Consider the following 26,295-nt stretch of genomic DNA (forward strand, 5'->3'; position numbering starts at 1 on the left):
AGGTGGAAGAGATACTAAGGAAGTCGTCCAGGGTTGAGTGAGCTGGCCTGACCTGTTATCGAACATGCGGATATTTCAGCTCGGAAAAGATACCGGAGAAACTAACAATCAAGGGTGATAAAGAGACGATCAAGGCTTGTTTGTAAGGTTAAAAAAAAATGAGCTGTCAGGGTTTGTGTGTGTGTGTGTGTGTGTGTGTGTGTGTGTGTGTCTGTGTGTGTCTGTGTGCGTGTGTGTTTGGAGACACCGCGGAGATTAGAATGAGGTGAGTTGTTCGGAGGATGGATAGATTATTGATCAGAGCAGCGTGTTAGACAGAAGCCCTATTCGTATAGTGATTGGGGTTCATAGCCAAGGATCGGTGAATCAGTCTCGGGATTTGAATTAAAATGGGAGCCACCATGGGCGTGGATTCGGTATAAGAATCAGACTGGTCTGAGAGGGAGAGAGAGACTTGAGGCGAGGCGCGTGAGGCTCCACGGGAATCAAAGTTTAAGAAGCGATATGGAAGCCCGAGGTCCACTCCACTTGATTGCCCTTTTTGCCGTAAGATCTCGAGCGGCGGATAGATTTTTAGCGCCAGTCGGGTCCCTGCGAGACTCCGTCTGTGTAATGAGTGACACAAAAGAATCATGGTTCCCAGCACTAAAAAGGTCAAATTCCAACAATTGCAGTGCATTCTGATGCTGGACACGCCACGAATCCTTGTTCACCTGCAAGTTGCCTTTAGTGATGATAGCTGGACAACCCGGTTTCACCCTAGGTACCTTGCGTATACCAACCAGGCCAGCAACTTCAAGCAACATCATGAGATTCTGCCCATAATATCTTACTCAGAATTGCCCTGGAACACCAATTACCTCAGTGGTAAAGGCCAGGTAGTCCACAAGTAACTCCCATGAAAACTCTAGTACCTTAAGTTGGTAAGGCAGGTAAGATGGATGCGACTGATGCTTGCCTACCTAGGTACCTGCCTGCTTTGGTCTGTATCGTAGTGTGCAACCAACAGGCAGGTGCTTGGAGCCTCCATTCACAGCAATTGGAAAGAATCTTCCGCCTAAATGGAAGGGCTGCTTAAACCCCCACTGAGGCTTGATAATCCCTCCCCCCCGGAACCAATCTCGACTACGATCCAGCCAAAGAACAAACCATTTTTGTATACGCATACAGAACATGTTCAACCCTAGATCCCTGTACATAACGTACCATCTTCGTCAATGATGACGATCTGATACCCGACATCACAAGGAAGAGCCTTTGATCTTGAGAAGCTGGTGAAGAATCCTCGAACAATCCTTCTTGACTCGGCCGATCCCTTTTATTTGACAAAGACGGCAGCACATTCTCGAGAAAGCATCCATGAAGCACGACCTTGGAAGTTTGGCATGCAGCAGAATTACAACACGGTAGTCGGCCACAGCTCATCAGCTCGGTTCTGATGAGCACTCTAGCACTCCAAACCTCTGTAAGAGGCGCCCAAGAACCCGGGGGTCGGTAACTCAAGCGGCTCTTGTTAGGTCAAACGGGTGTCAACCACACCTCATGTGGTTGGCTGTCGACTCACACCAGCTTTTTCGTTGTGTTGTGTTGTGTTGTGTTGCAGTTCAATTCTTGAAGGAAGTTGCTCTCCGAATTACGTACTACGTATAGGGAATCACGGATAACTAATTTAGGGGATGCACTATCTCGACTATCTTTCTTGTCAGCTTCGTCATTTCCTACCGATCGACTAGTGAGGAAGCTAGCTGAGCTTCTTGAGATGGACCGACCATGGACAACCTAGTCTAGTACATGGGACTTCGCTTCAATTCAACCAACGGCATATTCACAATCTCATCCTTGCCGGCTCTTGACGTTCCCGAAACCATTAAATCCTCCACAAGAACGATTGTGGGAATTTCAGCAGCCATAGATCAAGCCTGGACCAGCCAAGTGTCTCAGCTTTCGTCCCTTTTCTTTTGTCACCACCATCCTCACGCGAGACGCAGAGTATGCCCTTCTGCCCTTTTTGTCACACCGACTTGAATTAGCCGCCTAAGGATCAAGTAGGCACGAATTCAGTTACTATGACGCTTGGCCAGTCAATCAATCAAGTGGCTTTGTGCTTTTTTTTTCATTAATGCCCTTCGATTTGTAAAGAGGTCTCGGCATTCGTTGACATCGGGGACCTTCAAATGTATCTCGAGAACCAGCCTATTCTTGGGAAACTTTTGCCTTCTCGAAACGGGCCACAGTCTTCCCCGTGGCACTCTGGCACCAACTGCAATTACTACCCCAGCCCGCAGATCTCGCGTCATGGGGATCATAAAAACTTCGTATGCAAAGACGATGCAGTCTGTCGCGTGTTTCAACTCCTTTGGAAGAAGATCAGCGGCAGAAAGCTTTTAGTCGAAGCCCAGCAAGACAACACAAGCAATCCTAGATCTTTTACTCACTCAGGAATCAGTCATTAGCTAGGCTAGGGGAAGCAAGAAGACATATGCCATATATTCTAAGTGATGAAAAGCTTTAGGTAAGTCTTGCATAAACTTAATGGTCTTATAGACTGGCTTTTTTTATCACCACAGCTTAATGTCCGAAGTTTTCTTGCTCCCCAGCTACTTTAGGCTAGTCACCTTCAGCTCTCAAAATCCAAACTCAAGCCGTGCTAGTGGGACTGATCTGAGCAAGGATTTGTGATCCACTTCATTTTCTCCCCATGGCACTAGCTTCAACACTTCTATCCGTACTCCGTACACTTCAATCATCAACTCCACTCCAGAGCTAGGGAAAGCCCCGAGCTGACAACTGCTACAGCAAATGACTCGAGTTTGGGTCTTGGTCTTGAGACCATCACAGCTCGCGCGAGTCAATCTTTGTCTGTAGCTCCGGAGGAAGTTGTTTGTTCATGCTAGCCCTGTAAAATGTGGCTCACAATGGTTTGTAGAACACGACATGTCAGTTACGCCAAGCCGTTGTCGGAGACTTTCAGATCCTTTTAACCATACTAGGGCCAACATCTGGCGGGCAACTGTTCCGTGCATATCTTCACTCTGTTGATGATGGCTCTGTATGGCAACCAAAAACGATTACCAAACTGATTACCAAACTGATTACCAAATACAGCTCTAGAAACGGCATTTGCTGGTGAGACAATAATATAAAAATTGCTATGTCTAGGTATTCAGTTGTTTGTTAGTTGATAACCAGAACTTGTGATTCACTGTCTCAGACAGTCCATGGCCATGATAAATAACCTTTTACATAAGCGCCAGCAAACACCGAATCTGCCATCGGGGAATTAATGCAGGAGCATGGCAATGGATACCAGATCAAGGGTTGAATAGCAAGGGTAGCCCTTCAGGTCAAGAGTGAAGGCTGTAGACAACTGCAGGTCTTAGACAACTGCATCCCCAACCTATCAGAACAATCGATCTAATGAGCAGTCCGCTGTGCCATATCTCGGCCTGATCGAGACTGAAGCTTGATGTCTGATTGTCCATGGTCACAGGGTGTGAAGGTGACGTTTGTCAAGGCACGTTGAGGTAAGTTGCGGCTCATGGTGTATCTTGTGTCTTTGAAGCCTTAACAACGATGTCCGATACAAGCAGAACGAAACATAATTGTGAGGACAAACAATAGCCACACTGCTAAACCAATAAAGAAAAAAGACTTCGAATAAGAATATAAAAGCAAGTGAACCAAAAGTAAAGAAAGAAAAGAAGAAAATAGATATATAGAGGGTGTTGGCTGCTATCAGCGACTGGTGGACGTGGGGGCCACTGATCAAGTCTAGGGTGGTTGGAGTGGGTACATGGTCCCTAACTCCGTATCAAATCTGAATCAATCAGACCTCAGGTCAGCCAAACAGGGATCAACTTTACTGTACTGTACAGCAAAGCAACTCTCATACCTACCATTACTTACGCTTGCACTATAATCTTCATCCACCAAGTGACACGAATCACCCACCACAACTCCCTTGCGACACAAACATCATCGGCAACAAGACAACAGAAGAGTCATAGACTTGACCAATAGGCTTGTCAGGAGCTAGCAAGGGAACAAGAACAAGTTGTTCTGTTTCTGCGCTGGTTGGTTCCCCCAACCTTGGCCATGGCAAGACTCTCCATCTGATACTATCTATCCCTTCTCAACGATTCCCTTCATTGCATCCTCCATTTCAACTTGCTTTCTTCCGTCTATCGAGCCAGTCATGGACAGTCCGAGGGATAGCGATAATAAGTCGCCGTTGTCTTTCAGTCGCACCAGCAGCAATACCAACGCCAACACCAACACAGATATCTCCCAGGAACCTGACATACTCTCTCATCCTAAGGCTGCAGATATCATCGAAGCATGCAAATGGAGAGACATTGGCCGTCTCCGGTCACTAGCTGAAGCTCATGGTGGATTCCTGTCGGATACATTGCGAAGACAAGCATGTTCGTTGTTACCGTATATACACCCCGTTTCATTGACTAACACCATCTCACAGGGCCCATCTTACTAGGTCTCGATGCTCCCTCTGACGAAAAAGATGACCTTGACCTTGCATTGGCTCAAGAAGATTCCAATACATGGAAGCAATTACCCCGCCATAGAGATGAGGATCAGGTCCAGCTTGACGTCAATCGCTCGTTCATCTACTATCCAGACAGTATTGCTCAATCCTTCCTTACCTCCAAGACATCGTGAGAGCTAATGCAGTGCCAGACCAATCGGACGCAGAGCTGAGTCTCCGCAAGTCAGAGCTCTCATCCCTCATCACCGAGGTCCTACGCCGTTACCCTTATCTGTGCTACTTCCAGGGCTATCACGACATCTCCCAGGTTCTACTGCTGGTGCTGGCACCAGCATGGAGAGCTCGTGTTCTCGCGCGCCTATCCGTCCTGAGGATACGGGACTTTATGTTGCCCAGTTTTGGGCCAACAACCGCTCAACTCCGTCTTCTGCCGGACATTCTCCATGTTGCTGATCCCAAGCTCCGACGGCATCTTGCAGGTGTTGAACCCTTCTACGCTTTAGCGGGAACCCTGACAATGTATGCCCACAACATCGAGACCTATCAAGACATCGCCAGACTGTTCGATGTTTTCCTAGCCCGGGAGCCTGTATTTACAGTCTACATGTTTGCGCAGATCATTCTTGACCGCCGAAATGAGATCTTTGAGATAGACGAGCCCGATATGCTGCACGTCATTCTGGGCAAGGTCCCAACAAAAATGGATCTCGACGAGCTTATCATAAAATCAGTCGCACTCTTTGAGCAGCATCCTCCTGAGACTCTTCACTACTGGCGACACATCTCTAATTTCAGTGCTCTAAAGACAGCCCGGGATATCGAAACATGTGCGAAACAGACCATGGAAGAGGGCTCGGAGCTTTTTGAGAAGCAGGTCAATGAACTTCATTGGCAAGAAGTGCGGAATCGCGTCAAGTTGGCCCTCTGGCGTTACCGCCGCCCAGTCAAGGCCGTTGGTATGGCTCTTGTTGTGGGAGCCCTGGCTTTCTACCTTCGCCGCAATCCAATACTCGTTCATCGCATTGCCTCATTCTTCTCTCGATAGACACCAAAGTTCCCACCAGCAAGATGATTTCTCAGGTAGATTGCTCAAAGTAGGCATGTTTGTTATAAAAGTTGGCAGATGGAATGATTTAACCCACGCTAGAATTGCATAGATAACACTTTGTTTGTTCAAAGCTCTGTTTAGCAATAAGACCCATAGATGACCTTCACCGAGACGCCATGCAAAGAAATATACACATGGTCACGCTCAAGGGAAGACTTGAGAATGCACTAATTTCCTGTGAACTAACCCTCCTGTTTCCCAACAATTTTGTATCCAGATGAGGCACTTTTCTAGGACGTCTCTTGGTACTGAGCCTTCAGCTTTTCGAAATGCTCCTGCTGCTCATCAGCAAGCTTGCCGTTCGCATCGCTGATAATGGTGAGGATAAGTGAGTAGTTGTTATATAAGAAGCGCCCGCTCTTGCGCTTGTCGCCGAAGAGCTCAGCATGGCGAGTAAGAAAGGTCTCAACTTCGGAGCGCAAACGGCGCAGGCTGGACACAACAGGTTCATCATCGCCAGCGTCGGTGCTGAGGGCCAATAAGCCGTGTAACAGCTGCCCGAAACGCTGGGTCACAACATGAGGTGCCGCAGACAGTCTAGCAGCTTCGGCGCGGCTCGGTTTGGCGGGCATAGCATTGCTGAGGTGGCGTACAGAATCGCAGTGACGATCCATTATGACCTGAAGACGGGGCCATAGGAGCATGGTCGTGGCATTGATGTAGCCATCAACAGCAGGAACCTTCCGGCGCTGGAGCTCAAAAGCCAAATGCTGGTTCAACCGGATACAAAGGAGTAGACCGAGCGCATCGTAGGTCTCCCCTATCAGAGTCTTGGAAAGGGTTCTGCCGAGTTCAAAGGTAGCCTCAAAGACATAGTTAAAGTTCTTTGAAATCTGGCTATAGGACAGCGCGGGAGAGAAAAAGGTGGCCATGAACGTGTATTCTGCCGTGGCGTTGTCAATGAGTGCCAGGTTGAAGTTGCGGAAGGGTACTTCGAGGTAGTGAGTTGTTTGGTCTTCCTCGGCGAGATATGAGGAGAGCGCGGTTTGGTTGTTGGTTTTCAGAAGATCAATGCGTCGGCCAAGGTTAAATGCATCATGAGGAGGCCCTGGTGCCCTGTTGCTGGAAAGAACAGTAGCCTTGCGGGTTGCATCTTCGTGGCCAAGAGCGTCGTTCTTGTCTAATATGTGAAGCCTGATTTTCCCGAGAGCCTTCTCATACCGGGAAAACTGGTTAAGGTAGTACCACCGCATAGTGTTCATATATGCGAGGGCGATCTCATTCGCAAGAGTCGGATGATGTTTGTGTAGGAATGTGTAAAGATCCTTGTATCGAAGGAAACTTTGTTGCTGAATAATTTGGGCATTGATATGCGGTGATCGCAGTGCTTTGATTTGAGCCACGATGAAGTCTCGTATGCGCTCGATTGCCTGGGGGAGTTAGTTCAGGTTCCAACAGTAGCGGAGGGCACATACCTTGAAAGTGAGCTTCTCAAGAATCGGTTCGAGATCTTTTGCCGCATTACTAGTTTGCGTTTCGGACTTCTTTTTGAACAGGGTCGACCTGCGATCCAGTTCGGCGAGCATCTTGGCCCATGTCTCATCGATGTGCCCCTCAGAGATCTTGGAGATAACTTCAGGTGGTAAGCTTAGCTCTTCTACCAGAGGCCCCAGTGCCTTCTCAACTTGTTTCCGGTTTTCCAATCTCCTATTCAAGGCTGTCGATCGGGTTTGTAAAGATTCGATGTCTGCAGATACCATAGCAAGGTCATTGCGGAAGTTGGCAAGGTTGATCTCAACTGAATTGAGTACATCGTCACATGCTTCTATCGATCGGTGAAGATCTTCGAGTTTGGTTCTATCATTCTCGCCTGCGATATGTCAATTATGGGATCAAAGAGTATCTGTTGCGATAAACGGACCCTCTTCTGCCGTTTTTGGCTTGCGGTTGCTGATTGTGGTTGTGTCAGGAGGTTCCGACGTGGCAAGCTCCTTTAATGATAATCCCCCGAATAGAGCGTCGAAGTTGATATCGTCCTGATTAATGACGGTTTTCTTGTCGGCTTGGTCGCGGTCGCTCGAAAGGCCTGCTAGCAAAGTCTCTAGCACCTCCAAAGAATCAGGTCCCGTTTCGATAGTTGAGGCCTGCCTCAAGTTGGAGCCATTAGGCCTTCGCGAAGACGATAGGAGTGAAGAGGTCGAATCATTGGATACGAGTGATAGCGAGGAGCCACGTGGAGATATTCCAGGGCGCTGAGATGTGACATATGGACTCAGAGTGCTCGAAGTTCTCTTAGGATATACTCTGCCGCCGGGTTGAGGCGTGGAGGGTCCAGGACTGCTGGCCGGGCCTCCCGCCAGTCGGTCGAGCCACATGCCGGTAGTAGGAGGGCAGTAGTAGAATTCGGTATGTAAAGATTAATGTGTTAATTCGAGAACCGTAGGCAATATCATGGTAATAGTCGTCGATGTCGAAAGCGTTTGTGGATAATGGTTACCAAGCTGATAGTGAAGCTGAGCTGGGCGCAAAAGGGTCAGCTTGGCCAGCTTGCAACGCGAGGCTGTTGACAGCCATGGAATTGAAGGTGCCCAGTGGAAGCTGATTGGACATTTCAATCTGGGGGCACTTTAATTTCAGCCTTGTGTGGCTGTGTGGAGCTCTCTTCCATATTGGGAAAGACAAAGAATCTCGGTCAGCCGATACCCGGTGGGTTAGATGCAAACCCGCCCGACCACATCGAAACTTCAACCGCCATGGAAAGAAGCATAAGAGGATACACAAGAGGACTATGAAGACACAGTAGTCTTGTGATTCATCTCTATGGCTAGCAGCACGATCCAGGGCCTATATTCGGCTCCTATGTCCCCTTGATCTTGAATTGGAAATCATCCTCAACACGAGGTATTCTGGAGCTGGCCGAGGAGCAAACAATGGAAGAATGGATAAAGCTGCAGCTTGCAGGCGGGTACTTATGGCTCGCATGGTACATGCTAGTTACTCTATAGGTAGCAATCGGCCTGCCGATATAAACTGTGATTGCTTTCACTGTGCGATCGATACCCATCCATGCCATGCTCCATGCTTGCAAGAGTTGCTTGCAGGTCACCAAGACCATTTTGCTGAGACACACAGGTCTTGGGCACCAATGGCCACCTCGGGTTTGAGAGGGGAACCTGGAAGCAAGCCCCCAAAACAAAAACATAGGATGGGTTGCTCCCCTCGTGAGCAGTTGCATTTCAGCCATTGAGTCGTGAGGTCAGCATTAATGACCCCCTGCAGGCTTTGACACCTTGACGCCGTGATGACTTGAGGACCTGCGTGTCAGGTTGCTTCTTGAAATGCCTAGTGGGCTCTCGTGACCTTCAGACCACCTCGCTTTGAGTTCTGTCCGTTGGCAGAGGCTGTAAGTTCAGTCTCAACTTGAATATTCGACCCAGAATAAAAATAAACTCTGACATGTGAATGGCCAAAGCAATGTTTACTCTCTGTCTTAACCCCGCCACCTCGAGCTTTGCTGAGATGACCGATCGTCAAGGCGGTAACCTAAAGCTGCCATCAATTAACACTTTCCTGGTGGCTTCCCGCTCCACCCCGCTCAGTTTTTTTGCAGCGGAACAGATGCCCTCTAGGCCCTGTAAGCAATAACCCCTCCACTCGTACGGTACAACAGTCCTGGGAGAGGAGGGGTCGAGTAGCTTATGGGCGAGGGGCAATGTCGAGGGTCCATCTCGATGGACTGGACCCCCCTCTCGGCCACTGGAAAGAAGGACAAAGGCTGGGCTCCTTGAGTGCTTACAGGCTTCACGAGAGCTAAAATCGCCTGGGCTCTTATTAATTTCTACCTGGGCAAGCTGGGCTACCATATCCACCGGCAGCGTCCGCCCATCCACAGAACCTAAACAAAAACCACAGCCTGAAAAAACAGTGTCCACTGCTACGCCCACTTACACCAATCAAAGACTTTAGAAAAAAAACTTGTCGAGGGCCTCGCACCTTTTTCTTTGCCCCCTCCATCTCTTTTTTCCGAGTTTGGCCCTTTCCTCCTTCTTCTCTTCTCCATCCCACTATTAAGCACCACTCTCAGCTTTTTTTCTTCTCTCCTCCTCAACCTCACTCCTTTCTCCTCAAAGAACTCGACTTCTTGTCAATACCGTCAAAATGGCCGCCCCTAACGATGCTGAGGTGAGTTTACCTGCTCCGGCTGCTGCGTCTGTCGAGTCCAGGCGCACGCGCCCACGAAATCTGCCCTTGCGCCCATTTTTCGCCTGGAGATTAACACCCCGCATTGTGACTTATGCCCCACGATACAATACTGCCATTTGAATTATTGAATCGAGCTTCACAAACCATTAAAATAGCCATCACCATCACATTATGCTCATATCTATCAAGAATTTTGCTAATGGCTCCTTTCCCCCCTGGTACAGCATGAGATGACCTTCGATTCGGCCGATGCCGGTGCCTCTCTTACCTACCCTATGCAGTGCTCTGCTCTGCGTAAGAACGGTTTCGTCGTGATCAAGAACCGCCCTTGCAAGATCGTCGACATGTCCACCTCCAAGACCGGAAAGCACGGTCACGCCAAGGTCCATCTCGTTGCTACCGACATCTTCACTGGCAAGAAGTACGAGGATCTTTCTCCCTCTACTCACAACATGGACGTCCCCAACGTCTCTCGTCGCGAGTACCAGCTGGTGTGTGAACCCTTGCCCCGCTCCACAGAGGAACAACCCCTCTCCTCAGAAGAGCAGACCCCCGGTCATTTCCGCCACCAGCTCAACTAACATGCCTTCAAGCTCGACATCTCCGACGACGGTTTCCTCTCTCTCATGACCGATGACGGTGACACCAAGGACGATGTCCCTCTTCCCGACAACGAGGTTGGCCAGAAGATCACCAAGCTCTTCAAGGAGGAGGAGAAGGACACCAGTAAGTTGCTCTTGTGGTCTTTATTCGACGAATTGCCTAACCATGCCTCTCAGACGTTATTGTTCTCACCTCCATGGGCGAGGAGTGCGCCATGGAAGCCAAGGAGGCCCCCAACCAGGGTTAAATCGCCTAGCCTTTGATCCGCACCCTCCTTTAAATGGCACTTGGCCTCTGAGCTCCGCATTGAAAGATGAACTGGGCTGGGGATTTTTGTTTTGATGAATGTTTGGCGCATCAATACTCATGGGCCATGGATTGGGCATTGCGCAGAAGGACTCTATCTGGACAGGATTGCCTGCCGGTTATGATATACGGCAATTCTGAGCACCCGAGCCTCGGGCTCAAAAAATGTTTTCCTTTGTTCCTAGCTCACACGCTGCACATGCCATCATGTCACGATACGTAGCGGCAATTTTATGAAGAAAAAAATGGGAGAGCTTTGGAGTTGATCAAGACTTGTTGATAATGAGTGACGTGAACTCTGTGAAGTCGTTGGGCACCATGGTAACATTTGCTTAATGCGGCGTGCGTTGCGTAGGACGAGACAGTATACTATTCTCTGGACGAACATATGTTTAGACCTAGAGTACAAACCTGCATTTATTGTTACACAATCCAGAAAACGCAACAGTGTGGGATGAAGTAAAAGATAATTAAATCTAAATGTTTGTACAGCTATAATTGTGTATACAATGCTTATGGCTTTGCTCGCTACAAAGTGTACAACAGGATCCTACATATATACCTACATATATATATATATATATATACATTTTTTTTTTAGCTCTGACCACTTTTTTTGCCCGTCGCAAACCCATAACAACGGAGCTCGACAAGCCAGTAGCAAAGACAACAACGAAAGCAAATACGAAATGCCATAATCAGTGCAAATTATGGATGAGAGGCGAGACCTTCGCAAGTTTCCCCGTGGGGAGAGATGTCCAGAATGTGGTGCTCGAAGATGGTATTTGGAGAATGGTCTGCGCTTCTGCTCCAACGGACATCAGGTTGAGGTGTGAATTGCATTACACTCTCGAATACTCTGGGCTGACAATCATGTTAGGGATTTATTCAATTCGACATTGGTGATGATGTCGATGCTGGTCAGCTTGGTAAAAAGACAAAGAAAGACAAGGAGGTTAAGGAAAAAGAGCTGCGACATCTCACAGGGCAAGCAGGCAAGAATCTGTTTCTCGAATGTTTACAGCTAGTGTTGAGGCAACAGCTCCTTTGGCTCGTTCAGAGCGAAGGTCATCGAGAAGAGCTTGAGACTGTCGTGCGCGATCTGTGGGATCTTCGTATTCGAGGCTCCGGGGCACTCCTAGCTGAGGAGGAAACACAACAAACGGGTGATGGCCTTGCGATATTCAGTTCGCAGCCTACAGGCACAGAAAATGATGATACGCCGAAGAAGCAGGGCGCAAGAGCTCGTAGCTGGAATCCAGAGGACAACCCAGATTGGCCTGTGCCGAGAATGATTGAAACCCTGGCCTTGTGCTATCTCGGATGCTTGTTGCTCAGGATACCTACCACGATTGGGGAGCTGTGTGTCTGGGCCAATTCTGGGCGAATACCTTATAAACGTTCAGTAAGTCAGCCTTTGACAGTTTGGCCACACAGCTAATAGATGTCAGTTCTACGATCTTCCCGAAGAAATGCAAGATCGATTACCATCTGCTTACACCAGAGCCCTCAAACTACCCCTGCGCTCATCTCTTAGGGGCATCGACCTGCACAATGCTGTGCTGGATCTCGCTCTCTCATATCATCACAACTATGGAATGGTATTCCCCGCTATCAATGATACGCCAACTATTGTGCACTTTGCCAGGCAGCTCACTTTACCAGGTGAGTGCTCTCAAGACGCTGACCCCTCTTGTATTGACTGTTCTAGTGGAAACGCTCATCACAGCAAGAAGCATACTATCGGTTATGAAGTTCTCTTTTCAGTTACCCATTGAGCAGTCACGACGATTTCATATAGACTATCCCGAGATCTTGCTCATGTCGGCTATCGTGGTTGCAGCAAAGCTGTGCTTTCCATTAGGACAACACGCCCCTTTTCTTCGCGCCGCTGGCAGAGAGCAGAGTATCGGGTTCGATTGGACAACATGGTACAAGGGCGTCCAAGAATTAATAGAGGCATCTCAAACATCTGAGAAGGAGCCCAGCTTCGATCAAGTTACGGCTGACAAAGTTACTTCAATGACGACCGAGGAGCTTGACCGGTACTTTGCTCATATTGCGAGCACGATCGACAGGAAGAGTGAGTTTGGCCCAGCGCATCAACAACAATACTAATAGATGGAAGATGATTCGGAAATCACCAGGTTCTTTCCATCAGAGAACGCAGCTCCTCCAGAAGCTCCTCCACGAGAAAACACTGAACAAGATAATGACCACAAGATGCAGAAGATCCTTGGCCAAGCAATTACAGTAAGAGGAGAGGAGGGGTCAGAACAAGACGGGGAAACTCTAGCAGAACCAAGTTATGAAGCGTTCCGTTCGGTTGAGGACCTTACAGAGACAGCGCAGGCGTTGTATAAAGCTGCTGGTAAGTTATCACGCCTTATTCATGGAATACCTCGAGCTGATCAGTCGTCAAGGTCACATATCAGGTCTGTCGCTTGATGAAATAGTGCAAGCAGTTTACATGTTGGAGCAGAAGATGATCTATTGGCAATTGAAGAGACGCCGAGAAGAAGAGCGAGAAGAGGAGGAGGAGGAGGAGGAGGAGGAGGAAGGGGAAGAAGTTATTTGATCATGTCACTAACATGGTGCATAATAATTGATACCATATTATGACTTATATCTAATAAGCTTCCATGTAAATCAGGGCATGATATCATGGGTGCTGGATCCACTCCCCCCTCGTCTCACAGAAACGTCCCAAATCTGGTGGCAGGAGCCAACACGTGACTATCTCCAACCTTAGGGCTTCCCTTCGTTTTTGAACTTGTTCGCCCCACCAATATTGTGCGCAGAAAGAAGCCCGGCTTTCCAATCCTCACATCGTCACGTCACAAAAATCAGTAAAGAGTGAGTATACCCCTAACTATAGCCGCAAATAATCTCAATAGGCGTAAATACTGACTCTCCATGTAGTGCAGATGTAAGCTCGAGCCCGCCGATTCCGAAAAATCGACAAAAATCACCTCTTTCCGTTGTGTACTAACAGGACCGTCCAGTTTCGTGAAGACCCTGACGGGCAAGACCATCACCCTCGAGGTCGAGTCCTCGGACACCATCGACAATGTCAAGTCCAAGATCCAGGACAAGGAGGGCATTCCCCCGGACCAACAGCGACTGATCTTCGCTGGTAAGCAGCTCGAGGATGGCCGAACTCTCTCCGACTACAACATCCAGAAGGTGCGTGGGATCCGAAATGCGGTTGCGGTTGTATCCGCGGGAAGATGATTGGGAAATGCTGGGAACATAGACTTACGCCTTGTACAGGAGTCCACCCTTCACCTCGTCCTCCGTCTCCGTGGTGGTATCATTGAGCCCTCGCTCAAGGCCCTTGCCTCCAAGTTCAACTGCGACAAGATGATCTGCCGCAAGTGCTACGTATGTCGAACCTACCGTCCGCAACCCAACGGATTCTAACCAGCATCAACAGGCTCGTCTCCCTCCCCGTGCCACCAACTGCCGCAAGCGCAAGTGTGGACACACCAACCAGCTCCGACCCAAGAAGAAGCTCAAATAAACGAATACTCCATGGATGTGGCGTCTGGGATTTGGCATTTGGGGGTCGATGGCAAGGACAGAGGAGAGCTTCTTTTCTTTTGTTCACACGAGGCTGGTTGTTTTTACATTAGCATGTGCAGCTCAGGCAATACATTCTAGATGATGCCCATATTGACGATGTGCCGTGCCGCGAGGTGTTCCGGCCAGACCCCTTCAAAAGAAATAAAAGCATTCACGCTTCGAGATGGTTTTGTGCATGGAAATGAGTGACTGTGGGTAATCTTGGGGAATGGGAAAGAAGGCCCAGCTGTGAGGATGACGATAAAACTCATAGCTTACAGAGCTCCTGACAATTGATTTGATTCTCAAGCTATTTCTCTGTTGATTCTGACATGTTAAAATGCAACGCTTCTCCAATTCAGTAAATCTCCCTTGCGATAGCTTACAGGGTTGTTTCATCGGCTCTTCAGATCCACTGATAATCATGCCCTGAGCTCGATAAGACTAAAGCCGACAATCATGAAGCGCCGGCTAATCCTCGGCTCTGAGCTTGACACGATACGCGTGCTCCTGAATTACGACAACTGCCAAACTGTCCCAATTAGAAGCTGACAGCGACCAGTAGGAGCACCTCATCTTTACCCTCCCTTGTGACTCTGTCACTGCTGTTCATTTTCACCAAACACATTCATCAACTGCAAACGAGCCGTTCTTTTTATCCTTTTAAAGCTATAATAAGATAAATACCCAGCTTCACAATGTCTGGTTCCGGTTACGACGCCGTCGTCGATGTTGATGACGAGGTATGCCATGGCCCCTCTAGCTACCCTTTCAAGCTCTAAGCTGCAATACCCAACATTTTTACACATCTTCTCTTTGACTAAACTAATATGATACTCAGGGCGACCTCGGACATACCGATCTTCAAGAAGACCTCGAGTTCCATACGTCCAACTTCAACGATACAAACCCTAACACCCGCAAACCTCCCTCCAGCGGTAGCGGTCTTCCTCCACCAGCCACGGCCTCGACCGGCTCCGGCTCATCCAAGCGCTTCCTCTGGAGCATGAACTTTTATGCGCAATTCTTCGATGTCGACACTTCAGCCGTTCTGTCCCGTTGCTGGGCTGCTCTGTTTCCCAGGGCCAACTTCCTCGACGTTCTAGAGGGCAACCCTGATCTTTATGGACCGTTCTGGATCGCCACGACGGTCATTTTGATCCTTTTCCTCGGCGGCACTATCAGCCAGTACATGTCGGATACGGGCAAGGGGCCATTCCTCTATGATTTCAAGCTGCTAAGCGGTATGTCTACCGTGATATTGCCTAGGAGTCGCGCACTAATATGACAAACAGGCGCTGCTGGCCTTATCTATGGCTACACTCTCTTCATTCCCATGGCTCTCTTCCTCGCCCTCCGTTACTTCGGCAGCGAATCTGCCAATCTCCTCGAGTGCTGGGCTCTGTACGGCTACTCCAACCTGATCTGGGTCCCCGTTGCCCTCATCAGCTCGTCGCCTATCTCCATCCTTAACTGGGTCTTTGTCGGTATTGGTTTCGGAATCTCGGTTGCATTCTTGTTGCGAAACCTTTACCCCGTGCTCAGCGCCACAGATCGCCAGGTCAGCAAGGTCCTGCTGGTCGTTGTGGTGGTATTACACGCTGGTCTGGCGCTCGCGATCAAGATCCTCTTCTTTGCTCACGGTAGCCCCGTGGCGAGCAAACCGGACGAGGGTAAGGGTAGCCGTATGTTTTAAGAAGTGGTAGCAAATCGATTAGAACCATGAGATGGGATGTAAGGAATTGAATGACACGTGTAAGAGAATGTGTATTCCTAGGCCTCAATTGCAGTTAAGGTATAGCCAAAAGGAGTCTGGGGAAACAGATCTTTGGGAATTGTTTGTACAATAAGTTAGAAGGCGCTTTTATTTGACCAACCATTCTGCCAATGGATGTCTTCATCAAGCTCTGTCTGTTCAATATGGTTTCTTAACCTTCTCAACTGGTCCTTTCTGAGCTTCCCAGTCCAGCCAGCTGCCTGCATAGTCGCCGATCTTGTTCCAGCCAGCATGATGAGCCAGTTGCGCAGCCGCCCTTGCACGCACTCCTGCTTTGCAATAAAACACAAGCTCTTTGTTCTTTGCCGGTCTCTGGAAGCCATACATGTCCTCAAAATCCTCGTCGGAGATATGGAAGCTCTGAGCTGCCGATGTGATAGGAATATTGATCGCACCGGGGATCTTGCCCGTCTCGAAAAGCTCGACTGGTTCTCGGACGTCTGTTGCGCTTGTTAACTCGATTTCCCAGCATGCCTAGAGGTGAACGTACCGATGAGGACTACATCGCCCTGGTCAGATTTCTCAACATGGTTCTTTATATCTTCAAAGTTCCACGGCTTGGGGTCCCGTGGGGTAAGGTCAGCTATCGGGTTTGCTTTGGCTTGGGCTTTGGAAGCATAGCTTCTAGTAGAGGCAAAGGGCGCAAAAGCTAGGGATGGTAGCGAGGGGCTTGCCGAGCGAGCTGCAGCTATAAGGATGGGTCGAGCAGGTTGGATGGCAGCGGATGCGCGCGAAGCTGAGGAGAAGAGAGCGCGACGGGACGCCATTTTGTATTATTGTAGAGAGGTTTACGACCTGGATAATATCGAGGAGGGAAATACGAATTGAGGTTCAAGATGGCGAAATCGTGGACCATACCGAGCTAAGGCGACTGACTAAGAAGCTGGGGCCGGGGTGATGCAAGACACGATCAAATGAATGCCATGATGTTACAGGAGTAATGAATAGACACTTCGTAATCACCAGTAATAAAATCAACCGATAATCTAAAATCAACAAGACGCGGCCTTACTATTCAAGCCTTCAAAGTGATGGCTATTACATACAAACTAAGTTAAACACGCCAATGAAGAGTACTACAAATAGGATGGTCATCATGAATCCCTCATGCTGACCTAAATTGAAGCCATAAATCAAGTCACTTCACTCAACTCCGTCATCTGATCTGTTTTTGAAATCTTTTGCTATTCGCTGTCCAAATGCCAGTTCCAATCATGGCAATCATCTCTATGACCTTGCGGTCCCAAATGCCCTCGGGCAGCCAACTATATACACCGAGAATAGGTATTAAAACTGATATCCATCATGATTGTTCTTTTCGTCCACATTGAGCTGTCTTTTTTTTTTTTTGGCTCTTCAAGCTTCATCTCCAGAGAATTTTCCTGTAGCTAATCATATGCCAACAGTTGATCTCTTATTTTATCTTCATTGGAAGCTTAAGCCGTTCACAGCCATCTTCCTCGATCATTCTTTCGGCCTCCCTCATCAGATACACTTGGGCTGCAGCCGCGCTGCCACTGTGCATCAGGGATACCGGAACCGTGTCGAACGGTCCGTATTGAACTTAGTGTCGACCAAGTTCCTGCGCACCGTTTACCACTTCCTCTCCTCGAAGGTGAGAGGGCAGTCGTCCTGTTTCAAAGTCAGTCATTATTGCATTGTATTGCCCTGTAACGAGTACATACCATGGGGAAGATGGTGGCAAAGACCTTGATCTCCTCAGACTTAGGGGTTGCGTGGTGCTTCCAGTCAAGCATGACTGAAGCCTTTCCGATCATGAGAGCCAGGTTCAGCTGAGCGTACACCTGTCCAAGGCAGTAGTGAGGTCCGGTACCAAATACTAAGTAGTTCTTGGAACCCTTCTCCTCAGCATCGCCGCTGTAGTATCGTTCGGGGTCGAAGTGGCTGGGGTTGTCATAGACCTCGGGATCGTGGAGAGCCATGAAAGTGGTGGGGATCAACATTGAGCCTGTTGAGGGATTCGAATCAGTATCACAGCGATCAAAAATGCAATTGGAAGCTTCTCAACTTACCCTTGGGAACGGTGTAGTTCTCGGTCAGGGGGAAGGCCTTCTTGGTGACGTAGGGAACCATGATGACAGGAGGGCGCCATCGGAGAAGCTCTCGGACAACAGCGCGAGTGTAAGTAAGAGATTCGAGCTGATCCATGGTGATAGGCGCGTTAGGGTCACCGTTGCGGACCTTGATGTTCTCCTCTCGGACACGGTCGAGGACATCGGGTCGCTGGGCGGTAACCTGGAAGAGCCAAGTAGCGGCGCTGCTGGTGGCATCCTGAGAAGCGAAGAGGAAGGTGAAGATAGTCTGGGAGATTTCGTAATCGTTGAACATGCGGAGAAGAGGAGTGGGCTTCTCGACGGTGTGTCCCTCGCCCTTTTCCTCGGCCTCACGCCAGCGCTCAGACTGGATCATTGACAGAACCCAGGCGTCCATGATGCAGGTGACTTCACCACCAGCGGCCATGCGAACCTTGCTCTTGGCGGCACACTTGGAGAACTCGGCCAGAACCATATCAGCGGCCTTCTTGCCATACCAAGACTTGGTATAAGGAAGGATAACGGGGAGATTGACAAGCTCGAGAGCAGCGGTGATGAGATAGTAATCCTCAGCGATCTTGGTGACAGCCTCGTCGGAGATGTAGTGACCAACAAAGGTACGGCAAGAGACAGCACACATGACCTCGCGGAACTCGTGCATGAAAGGGACAGGCTTGCCGCCGGCATCCTTAGTCATCTTGAGGAAATGCTTGAAGTAAGTGTTGTAAGCCTCCTCCTGACCAGGCAGATAGCTCTCGAGGGCCTTGCGGGTGAAGAGACCGTTAAGACCCTTGCGGAAATCAACGTGGGCCTTTCCGTCGAGGAATACCCAGTTGTCGTGTCCAAGAAGCTTAGGGGCAACGTCGACAACAGTGGGCTTGACATAGGCGGGTGAGTTGAAAACCTTGCGAGCCATGTCACGAGTGGAAGCAATAACGACGAACCTAGCAATTCAATGTCAGTATGGCCATTTCGTCATGTTGAATCTCTCGTTCTGTACTTACTTGTGGAAGATAGAAACACAGCTCAGGGGGCCGCTGCTCCACTTGGCATGATAACCGTCGAATCGAGGATCCATGGAGTCGAGAAATGGGCCGATGAAGGGAAGCTTCATGGCCGGTCCCTCAATAGGACCTTTCCTGATGATGTAGGCAACTGTTTGAGAGCTCTGGTTAGCAATGCGCCTTGGGTTGCCTGGTAGCGGAACAACATACTCTGATCATAGGCAACGCAAAGAGCGATGAAAGTGAATACCCAAGTCCAGACGCCGGCGTTAGAAACAGCTTCGATAACATATTCGACCTGGGGAGGAAGAGCGACATTGGCGTATTTGGTGCCGGCCAGAACGGACGAGAAGCCGCTGGAGGTAGCGTTGACGACCTCCATTTTGTTGAGGGCGGTGATATGCGACGACAAGGAATCGAAACAGTCCAGTCGTTGGGATGAACCACGCCGCAAGTCGAGTTCGAGCTCGCAATCAAGCGAGATTGTTGTGTCTGGTTGTTGAGTTTCTCACAACCAGTGGTACTCCTTGCGACTAGGAGTGGTATGAGGATGAAGGAGAGGAAAGGGATAGAGACGGGAGGTAGGGGAGAGGAGGAAGTAAAGTAGGAGAAGTGGAGGTTGTGTTTCTTTCCAGATACAGGAGGTACCTTCCCAAGGTTAGTAATTGTCCAGTCTTCTGCGCCGTTGGCTGTGGAAGGTGCAGGCGCCTCCCGTCAACAGAGTCCGTTCCGCGTATGTCAGTCAATCAATGAAATCAGTGCTTGGCTTTTCATTTACAGGGAATGGGCAGAGAAAAAAAATAAAAGAGGGCCCCGGGGTCTCAAGGTCAAGGTACGAGCACTACAAGGGCAAGGGACAGGGTGTGAACGATTAACGGGAGCGAGTTCGCTAAGGGCGGAGATTTAAAGAGATGAAAGTGAAAGATACACTGCTAGGCCATCTCTGCATTGAACAAGTCAATGGCTAGTGGGAATGTTGGTAATTGCTTTCTGATTATCACAAACTGCTTTTTGTTCCTATTGCAAGCTTTGCTGTGGCTTTGTGTCCCAAAAAGATGTTGTTGACCAGGGCGTGAGAGGAGAGACAGATTAGATGCGAGGTGGAGTTGCAGCGTGGTTGACTTGTTGGTGGGGGGTCGGCGGCACGCCACACCTCTAAAGATACGCCCTCCCAATTAACACAACCTTCCTTAGGAGACTTCAGTAACGACCGTTTTCTTCGATTATTAAGAGGATGAATCTGTATGTAAGCTCAGCTAAGACGTATAGATCAACTATTCATTAATTGGGCCTTTCCAGATCTGCATATCAAGATGAAGAGTTACAAAAGAAAGATTGCATGTTTCCATGACAATTTCCTATCCTTTTTTTCACTGGGTCTCCATATCGAATTCCTTTTTACCTGGTGCTAATTTCTATGCTGCCAAACTCGAAAACCTTCACCAGAAAGCTTCCTACCTTAGTTTAGTCTCCGAACCTCGAAGCCCCGACGATCCCGTAAAGGGTCTAATGCTGGCCTGTCGCATTTGCTTTCTGGAACTGGAGCTGGAACTGGAAAAACAGACCACTTTCTTTGCATTTCGTAGTATTCGTGTAGGTATCATCATTTACCCGGAGTGACAACTTGATATGATTTATTACTACGGACATTGGTTATCTCATCCTACCAGTTGCCATTCTCCTTGGTCTTGCAATAGACTCGTGACCTTTGGTTCACTTACACATAACAAACACTAGGCCAACTATCACAATGTCTTGCTTGTTCGCTTGTCTTTGAAGCTCCACCAGCCTTGATCGTAATCGTATGTACGCAATAGACAGCCCTAGCGTTTATAACGTTTACCGCCTTCGCCTTCTTCCGTGTCTTCCGTCGCAGATCTAAGCGGGCCCTAGCCTGATATTCGGGACAGCACTGCGGATATTCATCGTATGTTTCCTCTTCAGCCTCATTGTATACTTATTACATGGTTGAACATTGTGCCATTGAGCTGCTTGTTCGTTTAATACAGAGCTATTGGCGATTTTATTGGGGGAATCCGGTTTGCAATAGCCATCATGCGACTCGTCGTGTATGAGGCGTTAAACCCAAGTCTACTACCTTTGACAGGGGCATCGAGTATATCATACCTCGAAACTTTTGTCTGAGTTTCTGTCTGCTTGGTAGTTTGTGTATGTATCTCGTAGTTGGTGGCGGTCGTAGCTGCTCCCCATTGCTATAGGTTTGAGGCTGAACACTGCGACTTCTGGTCTCCCGAACTCCCACGTTATCATCAGCATATCCCAGGGCCTCTTGGTACGCCTGGGGAGAATCTTAACGTCAGTCTCGCTTGAACCCTACCCAGTAAGTCTACATCTACTATGCGGGTAGGGTACAAAGTCAATGCCTGTCGATTCGCGTGGAAATCGTAAATTGGTCATTGGATACATAACCACCATCACATATGCTATGGACTGAGTACCAGTTGTGATGGCCGTTAACAAAGAGCAACATCGCCGTCAAATTTATACAGCCCTGGGGGTTACTCACACTCCCCACCCACTCTGGTACATCATTACCCTATTGGCTCAGCTAACGTACAAGGCCAGGGACAGAATCAATCAATGGTCGCTGACAAAGACTCATCTCCAGGGTCCACCCTTAGCTCGATCGTCAGAGTTCCACACCGACGAACGGTTCGCTATTGATACGACGTATTCGTTTACCTGGAAATAATCGGGTTTACGCTCGTGTCGGGTTGCGCTATTCCTTCGCAGATTAACGAATACATGGTTTGAAAGCACACGGTGGTATTCTATCACCATAAGTACGGACAGCAGACGAGGTATTATTCTCAAAGGATAGCGTCTGGAACTTATGTGGGGGATTTAGTCAGTATTCTACTTGAAGGAGGTGCGTCAGCAAGACACATTTCTAGTGTGAAATTCGTTTTCAATTACGAATATGACAATAATTACTATGTAGGTGGTCGGAACTTGTCAACCACTCAGACTCTGACCATAAGTAAAGCTCTGTAGTGTCGTTTATGCATATGGAGTCCTTGCTTAACGCCAGGCCTCATTTCATTTCACCTTGAGTCACTATACCCGAATACGAATGCGACCCTGTTGGTCGCGGTGAAGGTCGCTGTGCCAGAATGCAACTCTCCAACACGGCAACAATCTGCTCCCCTCCCCAGCGTCAACGGAGTTAATTGCCCATAAACAAATGTTTTTCCTAAGGCTCCTGAGCAGGTTATACTTAGCAAAGTATATTGCCCACGTGACTACCCTTCCATCATGACAGCTCAAGAAACCAAGAAACTCGCTAGACCTGCAGACAGATAAGCTTATCACAGGCTTATTTTGGTCCAGTTTTGCTTCCTTATCTATCATCGACGTCACTTGCCTGGGAAGAGTTTCTGACAAGCGGGTTTCCGCTAGAGGTGGGGGATCGTCAGGATCATGAGGGGCATCACCCCATACTGCCTACCCTATACTCCGGCTTCAGAATGATGAGGTTTTGTTATTCTTGCTTTCAACAAATATTCATGCAGTTTAGGTCCAGGCTTTCAGGGTTCTTGGTCTTTGAGCTAATAGTGGTGTTTTTTGTTTGTTTATCTCCACATTTACAGGTTTATTCGAGGACTGTTGTACGCTGAACGTTTTCCCTATCTTACTATGGATCATCATGTGTAGATATATCCCTTGATGAATACAACTTCGCGCCTATTGACCCAAAGCGGGTATGTATGTTATTATATTGATGAGCTTTGGCGGGAGTTCACGGTCGGTCTCGATGTTTTGCAACCCTTGACCCCATAGGCGCGTTTTGGAGAGAATTGGAAGGACTCCTATCAAGGTTCGTGTCAATATTTGAGTTATGCAATGCACGACATTCTCATCAGTGCTACGTTTCACACCTCCACTGTCCGGCCACCTAACCCTCTACAAAGGTTACTCGAGACTCTTGTCAAAAGAAAGAGTCCTGAGATCTCGATAATAAGATCATCTGCTGTGCTTTATCCTTCCCCAACCACGTCATAACTGTCAGATACTTGCCGGCGTCACACAAGCTCCCCTAGATTGCGTCATGCCCATGATGAGTGAGATCTTTATTTACCCTATAACAGCCGAGAACCGCCATACAGCAGTCTCTCCACCACGAGAGATACCGGAATGGGCAGCTGAAAAGGAGGGTGATTCATTGGTATCTAACAAGTTGCGAGAGTGGATTCTGTCGCACCTACACCACGTAGTCCCGCGTGTGCCTGCTTTCGAAACGCTGTAAAGCAGGGCACTCTGCGTTGTAAAGGATGGGTCGTGGTCACGCTTCAGCCCGACTTATAACGAATATAAGTGGCAGCATCCGCAGCCATGTGAACTTAGAAGCTTCATACACAACCATCCTCAAAAAACAACACTTCCATCACTCAACCAAGTTCACCATGCCTTCCTACATCGTATGCATTACCATCGCCATTTATCCTATTTCGCCATCAGCTGACAATCTCTCATAGGTTACCTGCAAGGACGAAGCGTCCGACGAACAGGTCCAGTCGTACGTCCCAGCTCGAAAGAATACTCCTTCATGTGAGACTAACAGTTGATAGTGCGAAGCAGCACGCCATTGACCAGGGCGGCAAGATAACACATGAGTACAGTCTCATCAAGGGCTTCGCGTAAGTTAACCTCGTGTACATAGAGAATTATAGGGTGATAGCTGACAAAAATCATAGTGTTCAGTACGATGACGACAAGATCCAAACACTTGAGAGCCACGAACACGTCAAGGCAGTCGAGCCCGATGGCGAGATGAAGACCCAGTAATTGAATGGGATAGAAATGATGCGTACGAAGAGGCCATGGATATCCATACATAGATTATCATAAGCTCTGCTGCATCGGTGTCAGGGAATATAATCATTAAACTGTCTTCTATCGAAAGGCTATGCATCAACCGTGGCTTTTCGAGGCACCTAAACTCTAGCATTTCAATGCAGAGCCCTTCATGTAGTATCAAAGTGGCCCATGATGGCAACATTGAACCCAAGACTTCTGAAAGTATACGATATGATGCTTGGCGGGGGACCAACTCGGTGACGTATGCTCCTCACCCCGCAATTGTGAGCCGTGTGATAAGCGATAAGCCGGCCGCAAGCGCTTCAAGTGGCAGCTCTCAGTTCCACTCCAACCTACCCCGGACCGTAAGGAGTCATCCGCCTCGGGGACATTTACCGGTCTGCTCAGCTTCTACAGATCAGCTCCATACTTTCTCATATCAACAACATTAACTCTAAGAGGAGTGCGAAAACAAAATTCTTAAGAAACACGCCATAATGCTGCAATGATTGCTTCTTCCACCAGGTTAATAAGGCGGCGAGGGCCTGCAGCCTCTACTATTCTTCGATCTTGGCCCTGTCACACCTCATATCGATGCTTGTCTCAATGGAGGGGCCCTAGACAATCGCATTGGAGTCATGGAGGCACACGGAGCCGGCTGGTGACGAGACGGAGTTTACACTCCCCGAAAGTGTCGGATGATGAGATTGCGACACTGGCTCGACAACATCAACATCCTCTGTGTCTCGCAGACCTCGTGAGGTTTGTCCAACTCACCTTTTAACTACTGATAATAACTGACAATTTATAGACACGGCCGGCCTCCTCTATCCTCCAAGTCCCTCCTCTCATCCGCCAATTTCGCCCTTTCTCTTCTTCCCGTGCGCCTCGCCCATCGTATCCAAGCGCTTCGCAACCTTCCTTACATTGTCGTTGCGAACCCGAACATCTCACGTATATACAACAACTATCTCCATTCTTTATCGATACTCCTTCCATACTGGCACGCGACCCGTGAAGGACGACCAATCTCGAATCTCGAAGACGAGATACGCTTCACGAATGTACTGGCCGAGCTCGTTGCGACACACACCGATACTATCCCCATTCTTGCAAAGGGCTTCCTCGAATGTCGACGGTATATATCTCCCGAAGAGGTCACGAAATTCCTCGACCAGCACCTCCGCGCTCGAATCGGTACGCGCCTCATTGCGGAGCAGCATATTGCACTACATTTCAGTTCTCAGCCGCACTTTGACCCCGATGCTAGTCCAACACCGTGCCCTGATGATCCCTCGTACATTGGAGTCATCGACACAGCTCTTCGCCCTGCACAAATAGTAGAGTCATGTGCTGGCTTCGTCGCTGATATCTGTGAGCTTCGATATGGCGTCCGGCCTCTTCTCTATATTCATGGCGAGCCAGACACCACATTCGCATTTGTCCCTATGCACCTCGAGTACATAGTTACTGAACTGCTGAAAAATGCTTTCCGTGCTACAATTGAGAACAAGTCTAACGAACCTGTAATCGTCACGATCGCACCAGAGCCTGCATTGACTGAAGAGCCCTCAACAACATCTTGGTCAAATTCATCGACCAAAGACAGCGATTTGCCCTCAAAGGACAGCCGAAACGCCACCAATAACGATGCGATAGTCCCTCTAGATGATAATGCTCCTGGAGTGACGATTCGTATTCGCGATCGTGGTGGCGGGATACCACCAGAGGTCAGCCCGAATATCTGGTCATACTCATTCACCACCTTCTCCGACGACATGGATGACTTCCCAGGAGATGGCAATGGTGGCGACGGTCTCAGTGCGATATCAACTGCCAGCACTGGTGGTAGTTCCATTGCAGGTCTGGGATACGGACTACCTCTGAGCAGGGCGTACGCCGAGTACTTTGGAGGTGGCATCGCGGTGCAGAGTCTATATGGATGGGGAACGGATGTATACCTACGATTAAAGGGCGTTGGAAACCTGGGTAAGAAGTAGTGGAGGCATATAGCATTTGGTATTGGATATCTAAGTCACATACGAAGCCATGGTTGAGTAACGAGATGAAGTGGACAATAAAGAACATGATTACAAAATGAGGACGACACCAGAACGACCGACAGGATCATATGAGTGAACGATGTAGCATGCAGGGAATTTGGGCTAGAAAGAAGGAGAACATTTACCAGGCAGAGTCAAGTTACTGACATATGATTTTTCAAGATGAAGTGTAAGCGAAACAAGCGAGCATGTTGAAAGACTTGACAGCAGGTAGGATTAAAAGTATGAGATATGAACCATTAGCGGTTCCAGCCAGCCATTCATTAAGAAATAATAACATTTTTCACAATCAACCAGTAAAAGCTTTCCAAGGAACGACTCCCATATCTGCCCAGTAATAAAAAATCATAT

General features: G+C 48.6%; 9 protein-coding genes across 9 annotated transcripts; 6 read left to right on the plus strand and 3 right to left on the minus strand.

Annotated features, from left to right (window-relative positions):
- Positions 1–4,108: 4,108 nt before the first annotated feature.
- On the plus strand, positions 4,109–5,696 carry FOBCDRAFT_14432 (GTPase-activating protein GYP8). Its single transcript, XM_031173034.3, has 3 exons — positions 4,109–4,424; positions 4,478–4,639; positions 4,696–5,696. Exons 1-3 carry the CDS (start codon positions 4,196–4,198, stop codon positions 5,547–5,549), a joined length of 1,245 nt encoding a protein of 414 aa, XP_031049819.2. The 5' UTR covers positions 4,109–4,195; the 3' UTR covers positions 5,550–5,696.
- Positions 5,696–7,927, minus strand: FOBCDRAFT_288001 (Sac2 family-domain-containing protein; the record flags this gene model as incomplete). Its single annotated transcript, XM_031173035.3, has 3 exons — positions 5,696–6,982; positions 7,028–7,422; positions 7,474–7,927. 3 exons carry the CDS (start codon positions 7,925–7,927, stop codon positions 5,843–5,845), a joined length of 1,989 nt encoding a protein of 662 aa, XP_031049820.2. The 3' UTR covers positions 5,696–5,842.
- Positions 7,928–9,829: 1,902 nt separating this feature from the next.
- Positions 9,830–11,046, plus strand: FOBCDRAFT_14443 (translation protein SH3-like domain-containing protein). Its single transcript, XM_031173037.3, has 3 exons — positions 9,830–10,246; positions 10,349–10,481; positions 10,535–11,046. The coding sequence occupies exons 1-3, from the start codon at positions 9,986–9,988 to the stop codon at positions 10,603–10,605; spliced, it is 465 nt and encodes a 154-aa protein (XP_031049822.2). The 5' UTR covers positions 9,830–9,985; the 3' UTR covers positions 10,606–11,046.
- A 240-nt stretch (positions 11,047–11,286) lies between these two features.
- On the plus strand, positions 11,287–14,537 carry FOBCDRAFT_256829 (uncharacterized protein). The gene is made up of 9 exons (XM_059611192.1): positions 11,287–11,494; positions 11,545–12,069; positions 12,116–12,329; positions 12,376–12,747; positions 12,793–13,035; positions 13,088–13,233; positions 13,587–13,850; positions 13,938–14,048; positions 14,101–14,537. The coding sequence occupies exons 1-9, from the start codon at positions 11,375–11,377 to the stop codon at positions 14,185–14,187; spliced, it is 2,082 nt and encodes a 693-aa protein (XP_059464094.1). The 5' UTR covers positions 11,287–11,374; the 3' UTR covers positions 14,188–14,537.
- A 233-nt stretch (positions 14,538–14,770) lies between these two features.
- FOBCDRAFT_14473 (uncharacterized protein) lies at positions 14,771–16,022 on the plus strand. The gene is made up of 3 exons (XM_031173043.3): positions 14,771–14,971; positions 15,070–15,472; positions 15,524–16,022. Exons 1-3 carry the CDS (start codon positions 14,927–14,929, stop codon positions 15,922–15,924), a joined length of 849 nt encoding a protein of 282 aa, XP_031049828.1. The 5' UTR covers positions 14,771–14,926; the 3' UTR covers positions 15,925–16,022.
- An 11-nt stretch (positions 16,023–16,033) lies between these two features.
- Positions 16,034–16,820, minus strand: FOBCDRAFT_14476 (Rhodanese-like domain-containing protein). Its single transcript, XM_031173044.3, has 2 exons — positions 16,496–16,820; positions 16,034–16,445 (listed from the first exon to the last, which is right to left on the minus strand). Exons 1-2 carry the CDS (start codon positions 16,770–16,772, stop codon positions 16,144–16,146), a joined length of 579 nt encoding a protein of 192 aa, XP_031049829.2. The 5' UTR covers positions 16,773–16,820; the 3' UTR covers positions 16,034–16,143.
- Positions 16,821–17,139: 319 nt separating this feature from the next.
- Positions 17,140–19,838, minus strand: FOBCDRAFT_14483 (cytochrome P450). The gene is made up of 5 exons (XM_031173046.3): positions 19,274–19,838; positions 19,064–19,214; positions 18,039–19,003; positions 17,691–17,974; positions 17,140–17,637 (listed from the first exon to the last, which is right to left on the minus strand). The coding sequence occupies exons 1-5, from the start codon at positions 19,443–19,445 to the stop codon at positions 17,599–17,601; spliced, it is 1,611 nt and encodes a 536-aa protein (XP_031049831.2). The 5' UTR covers positions 19,446–19,838; the 3' UTR covers positions 17,140–17,598.
- Positions 19,839–23,216: 3,378 nt separating this feature from the next.
- Positions 23,217–24,213, plus strand: FOBCDRAFT_214433 (uncharacterized protein). The gene is made up of 4 exons (XM_031173049.2): positions 23,217–23,502; positions 23,560–23,600; positions 23,653–23,721; positions 23,779–24,213. The coding sequence occupies exons 1-4, from the start codon at positions 23,356–23,358 to the stop codon at positions 23,867–23,869; spliced, it is 348 nt and encodes a 115-aa protein (XP_031049834.2). The 5' UTR covers positions 23,217–23,355; the 3' UTR covers positions 23,870–24,213.
- FOBCDRAFT_214435 (branched-chain alpha-ketoacid dehydrogenase) lies at positions 24,193–26,112 on the plus strand. Its single transcript, XM_031173050.3, has 2 exons — positions 24,193–24,643; positions 24,693–26,112. The coding sequence occupies exons 1-2, from the start codon at positions 24,387–24,389 to the stop codon at positions 25,879–25,881; spliced, it is 1,446 nt and encodes a 481-aa protein (XP_031049835.3). The 5' UTR covers positions 24,193–24,386; the 3' UTR covers positions 25,882–26,112.
- Positions 26,113–26,295: the final 183 nt, after the last annotated feature.

Source organism: Fusarium oxysporum, chromosome II (assembly GCF_013085055.1).
Source record: "Fusarium oxysporum Fo47 chromosome II, complete sequence".
In the NCBI taxonomy this organism is placed as follows: Eukaryota; Fungi; Ascomycota; class Sordariomycetes; order Hypocreales; family Nectriaceae; genus Fusarium; species Fusarium oxysporum.

Excerpts from the sequence above, each read along its gene's own strand:
- FOBCDRAFT_14432 (XM_031173034.3), top strand. The coding sequence starts at position 4,196 with ATGGACAGTCCGAGGGATAGCGATAATAAGTCGCCGTTGTCTTTCAGT. Across the intron at positions 4,425-4,477 it reads TACATTGCGAAGACAAGCAT|GGCCCATCTTACTAGGTCTC; the intron begins GTTCGTTGTTAC and ends ACCATCTCACAG. Across the intron at positions 4,640-4,695 it reads GTTCATCTACTATCCAGACA|ACCAATCGGACGCAGAGCTG; the intron begins GTATTGCTCAAT and ends ATGCAGTGCCAG.
- FOBCDRAFT_14443 (XM_031173037.3), top strand. The coding sequence starts at position 9,986 with ATGACCTTCGATTCGGCCGATGCCGGTGCCTCTCTTACCTACCCTATG. Across the intron at positions 10,247-10,348 it reads CTCGTCGCGAGTACCAGCTG|CTCGACATCTCCGACGACGG; the intron begins GTGTGTGAACCC and ends CATGCCTTCAAG. Across the intron at positions 10,482-10,534 it reads GGAGGAGGAGAAGGACACCA|ACGTTATTGTTCTCACCTCC; the intron begins GTAAGTTGCTCT and ends CATGCCTCTCAG.
- FOBCDRAFT_256829 (XM_059611192.1), top strand. The coding sequence starts at position 11,375 with ATGGATGAGAGGCGAGACCTTCGCAAGTTTCCCCGTGGGGAGAGATGT. Across the intron at positions 13,036-13,087 it reads GGCGTTGTATAAAGCTGCTG|GTCACATATCAGGTCTGTCG; the intron begins GTAAGTTATCAC and ends TCAGTCGTCAAG. Across the intron at positions 13,851-13,937 it reads CCGACTACAACATCCAGAAG|GAGTCCACCCTTCACCTCGT; the intron begins GTGCGTGGGATC and ends CGCCTTGTACAG.
- FOBCDRAFT_14473 (XM_031173043.3), top strand. The coding sequence starts at position 14,927 with ATGTCTGGTTCCGGTTACGACGCCGTCGTCGATGTTGATGACGAG. Across the intron at positions 14,972-15,069 it reads TCGTCGATGTTGATGACGAG|GGCGACCTCGGACATACCGA; the intron begins GTATGCCATGGC and ends TATGATACTCAG. Across the intron at positions 15,473-15,523 it reads TGATTTCAAGCTGCTAAGCG|GCGCTGCTGGCCTTATCTAT; the intron begins GTATGTCTACCG and ends TATGACAAACAG.
- FOBCDRAFT_14476 (XM_031173044.3), bottom strand. The coding sequence starts at position 16,772 with ATGGCGTCCCGTCGCGCTCTCTTCTCCTCAGCTTCGCGCGCATCCGCT. Across the intron at positions 16,446-16,495 it reads GGGCGATGTAGTCCTCATCG|ACGTCCGAGAACCAGTCGAG; the intron begins GTACGTTCACCT and ends CAAGCGCAACAG.
- FOBCDRAFT_14483 (XM_031173046.3), bottom strand. The coding sequence starts at position 19,445 with ATGGAGGTCGTCAACGCTACCTCCAGCGGCTTCTCGTCCGTTCTGGCC. Across the intron at positions 19,215-19,273 it reads TTGCGTTGCCTATGATCAGA|TTGCCTACATCATCAGGAAA; the intron begins GTATGTTGTTCC and ends GCTCTCAAACAG. Across the intron at positions 17,975-18,038 it reads GAACTACACCGTTCCCAAGG|GCTCAATGTTGATCCCCACC; the intron begins GTAAGTTGAGAA and ends ATCCCTCAACAG.
- FOBCDRAFT_214433 (XM_031173049.2), top strand. The coding sequence starts at position 23,356 with ATGGGTCGTGGTCACGCTTCAGCCCGACTTATAACGAATATAAGTGGC. Across the intron at positions 23,601-23,652 it reads TCCGACGAACAGGTCCAGTC|TGCGAAGCAGCACGCCATTG; the intron begins GTACGTCCCAGC and ends AACAGTTGATAG. Across the intron at positions 23,722-23,778 it reads AGTCTCATCAAGGGCTTCGC|TGTTCAGTACGATGACGACA; the intron begins GTAAGTTAACCT and ends CAAAAATCATAG.
- FOBCDRAFT_214435 (XM_031173050.3), top strand. The coding sequence starts at position 24,387 with ATGATTGCTTCTTCCACCAGGTTAATAAGGCGGCGAGGGCCTGCAGCC. Across the intron at positions 24,644-24,692 it reads TGTCTCGCAGACCTCGTGAG|ACACGGCCGGCCTCCTCTAT; the intron begins GTTTGTCCAACT and ends GACAATTTATAG.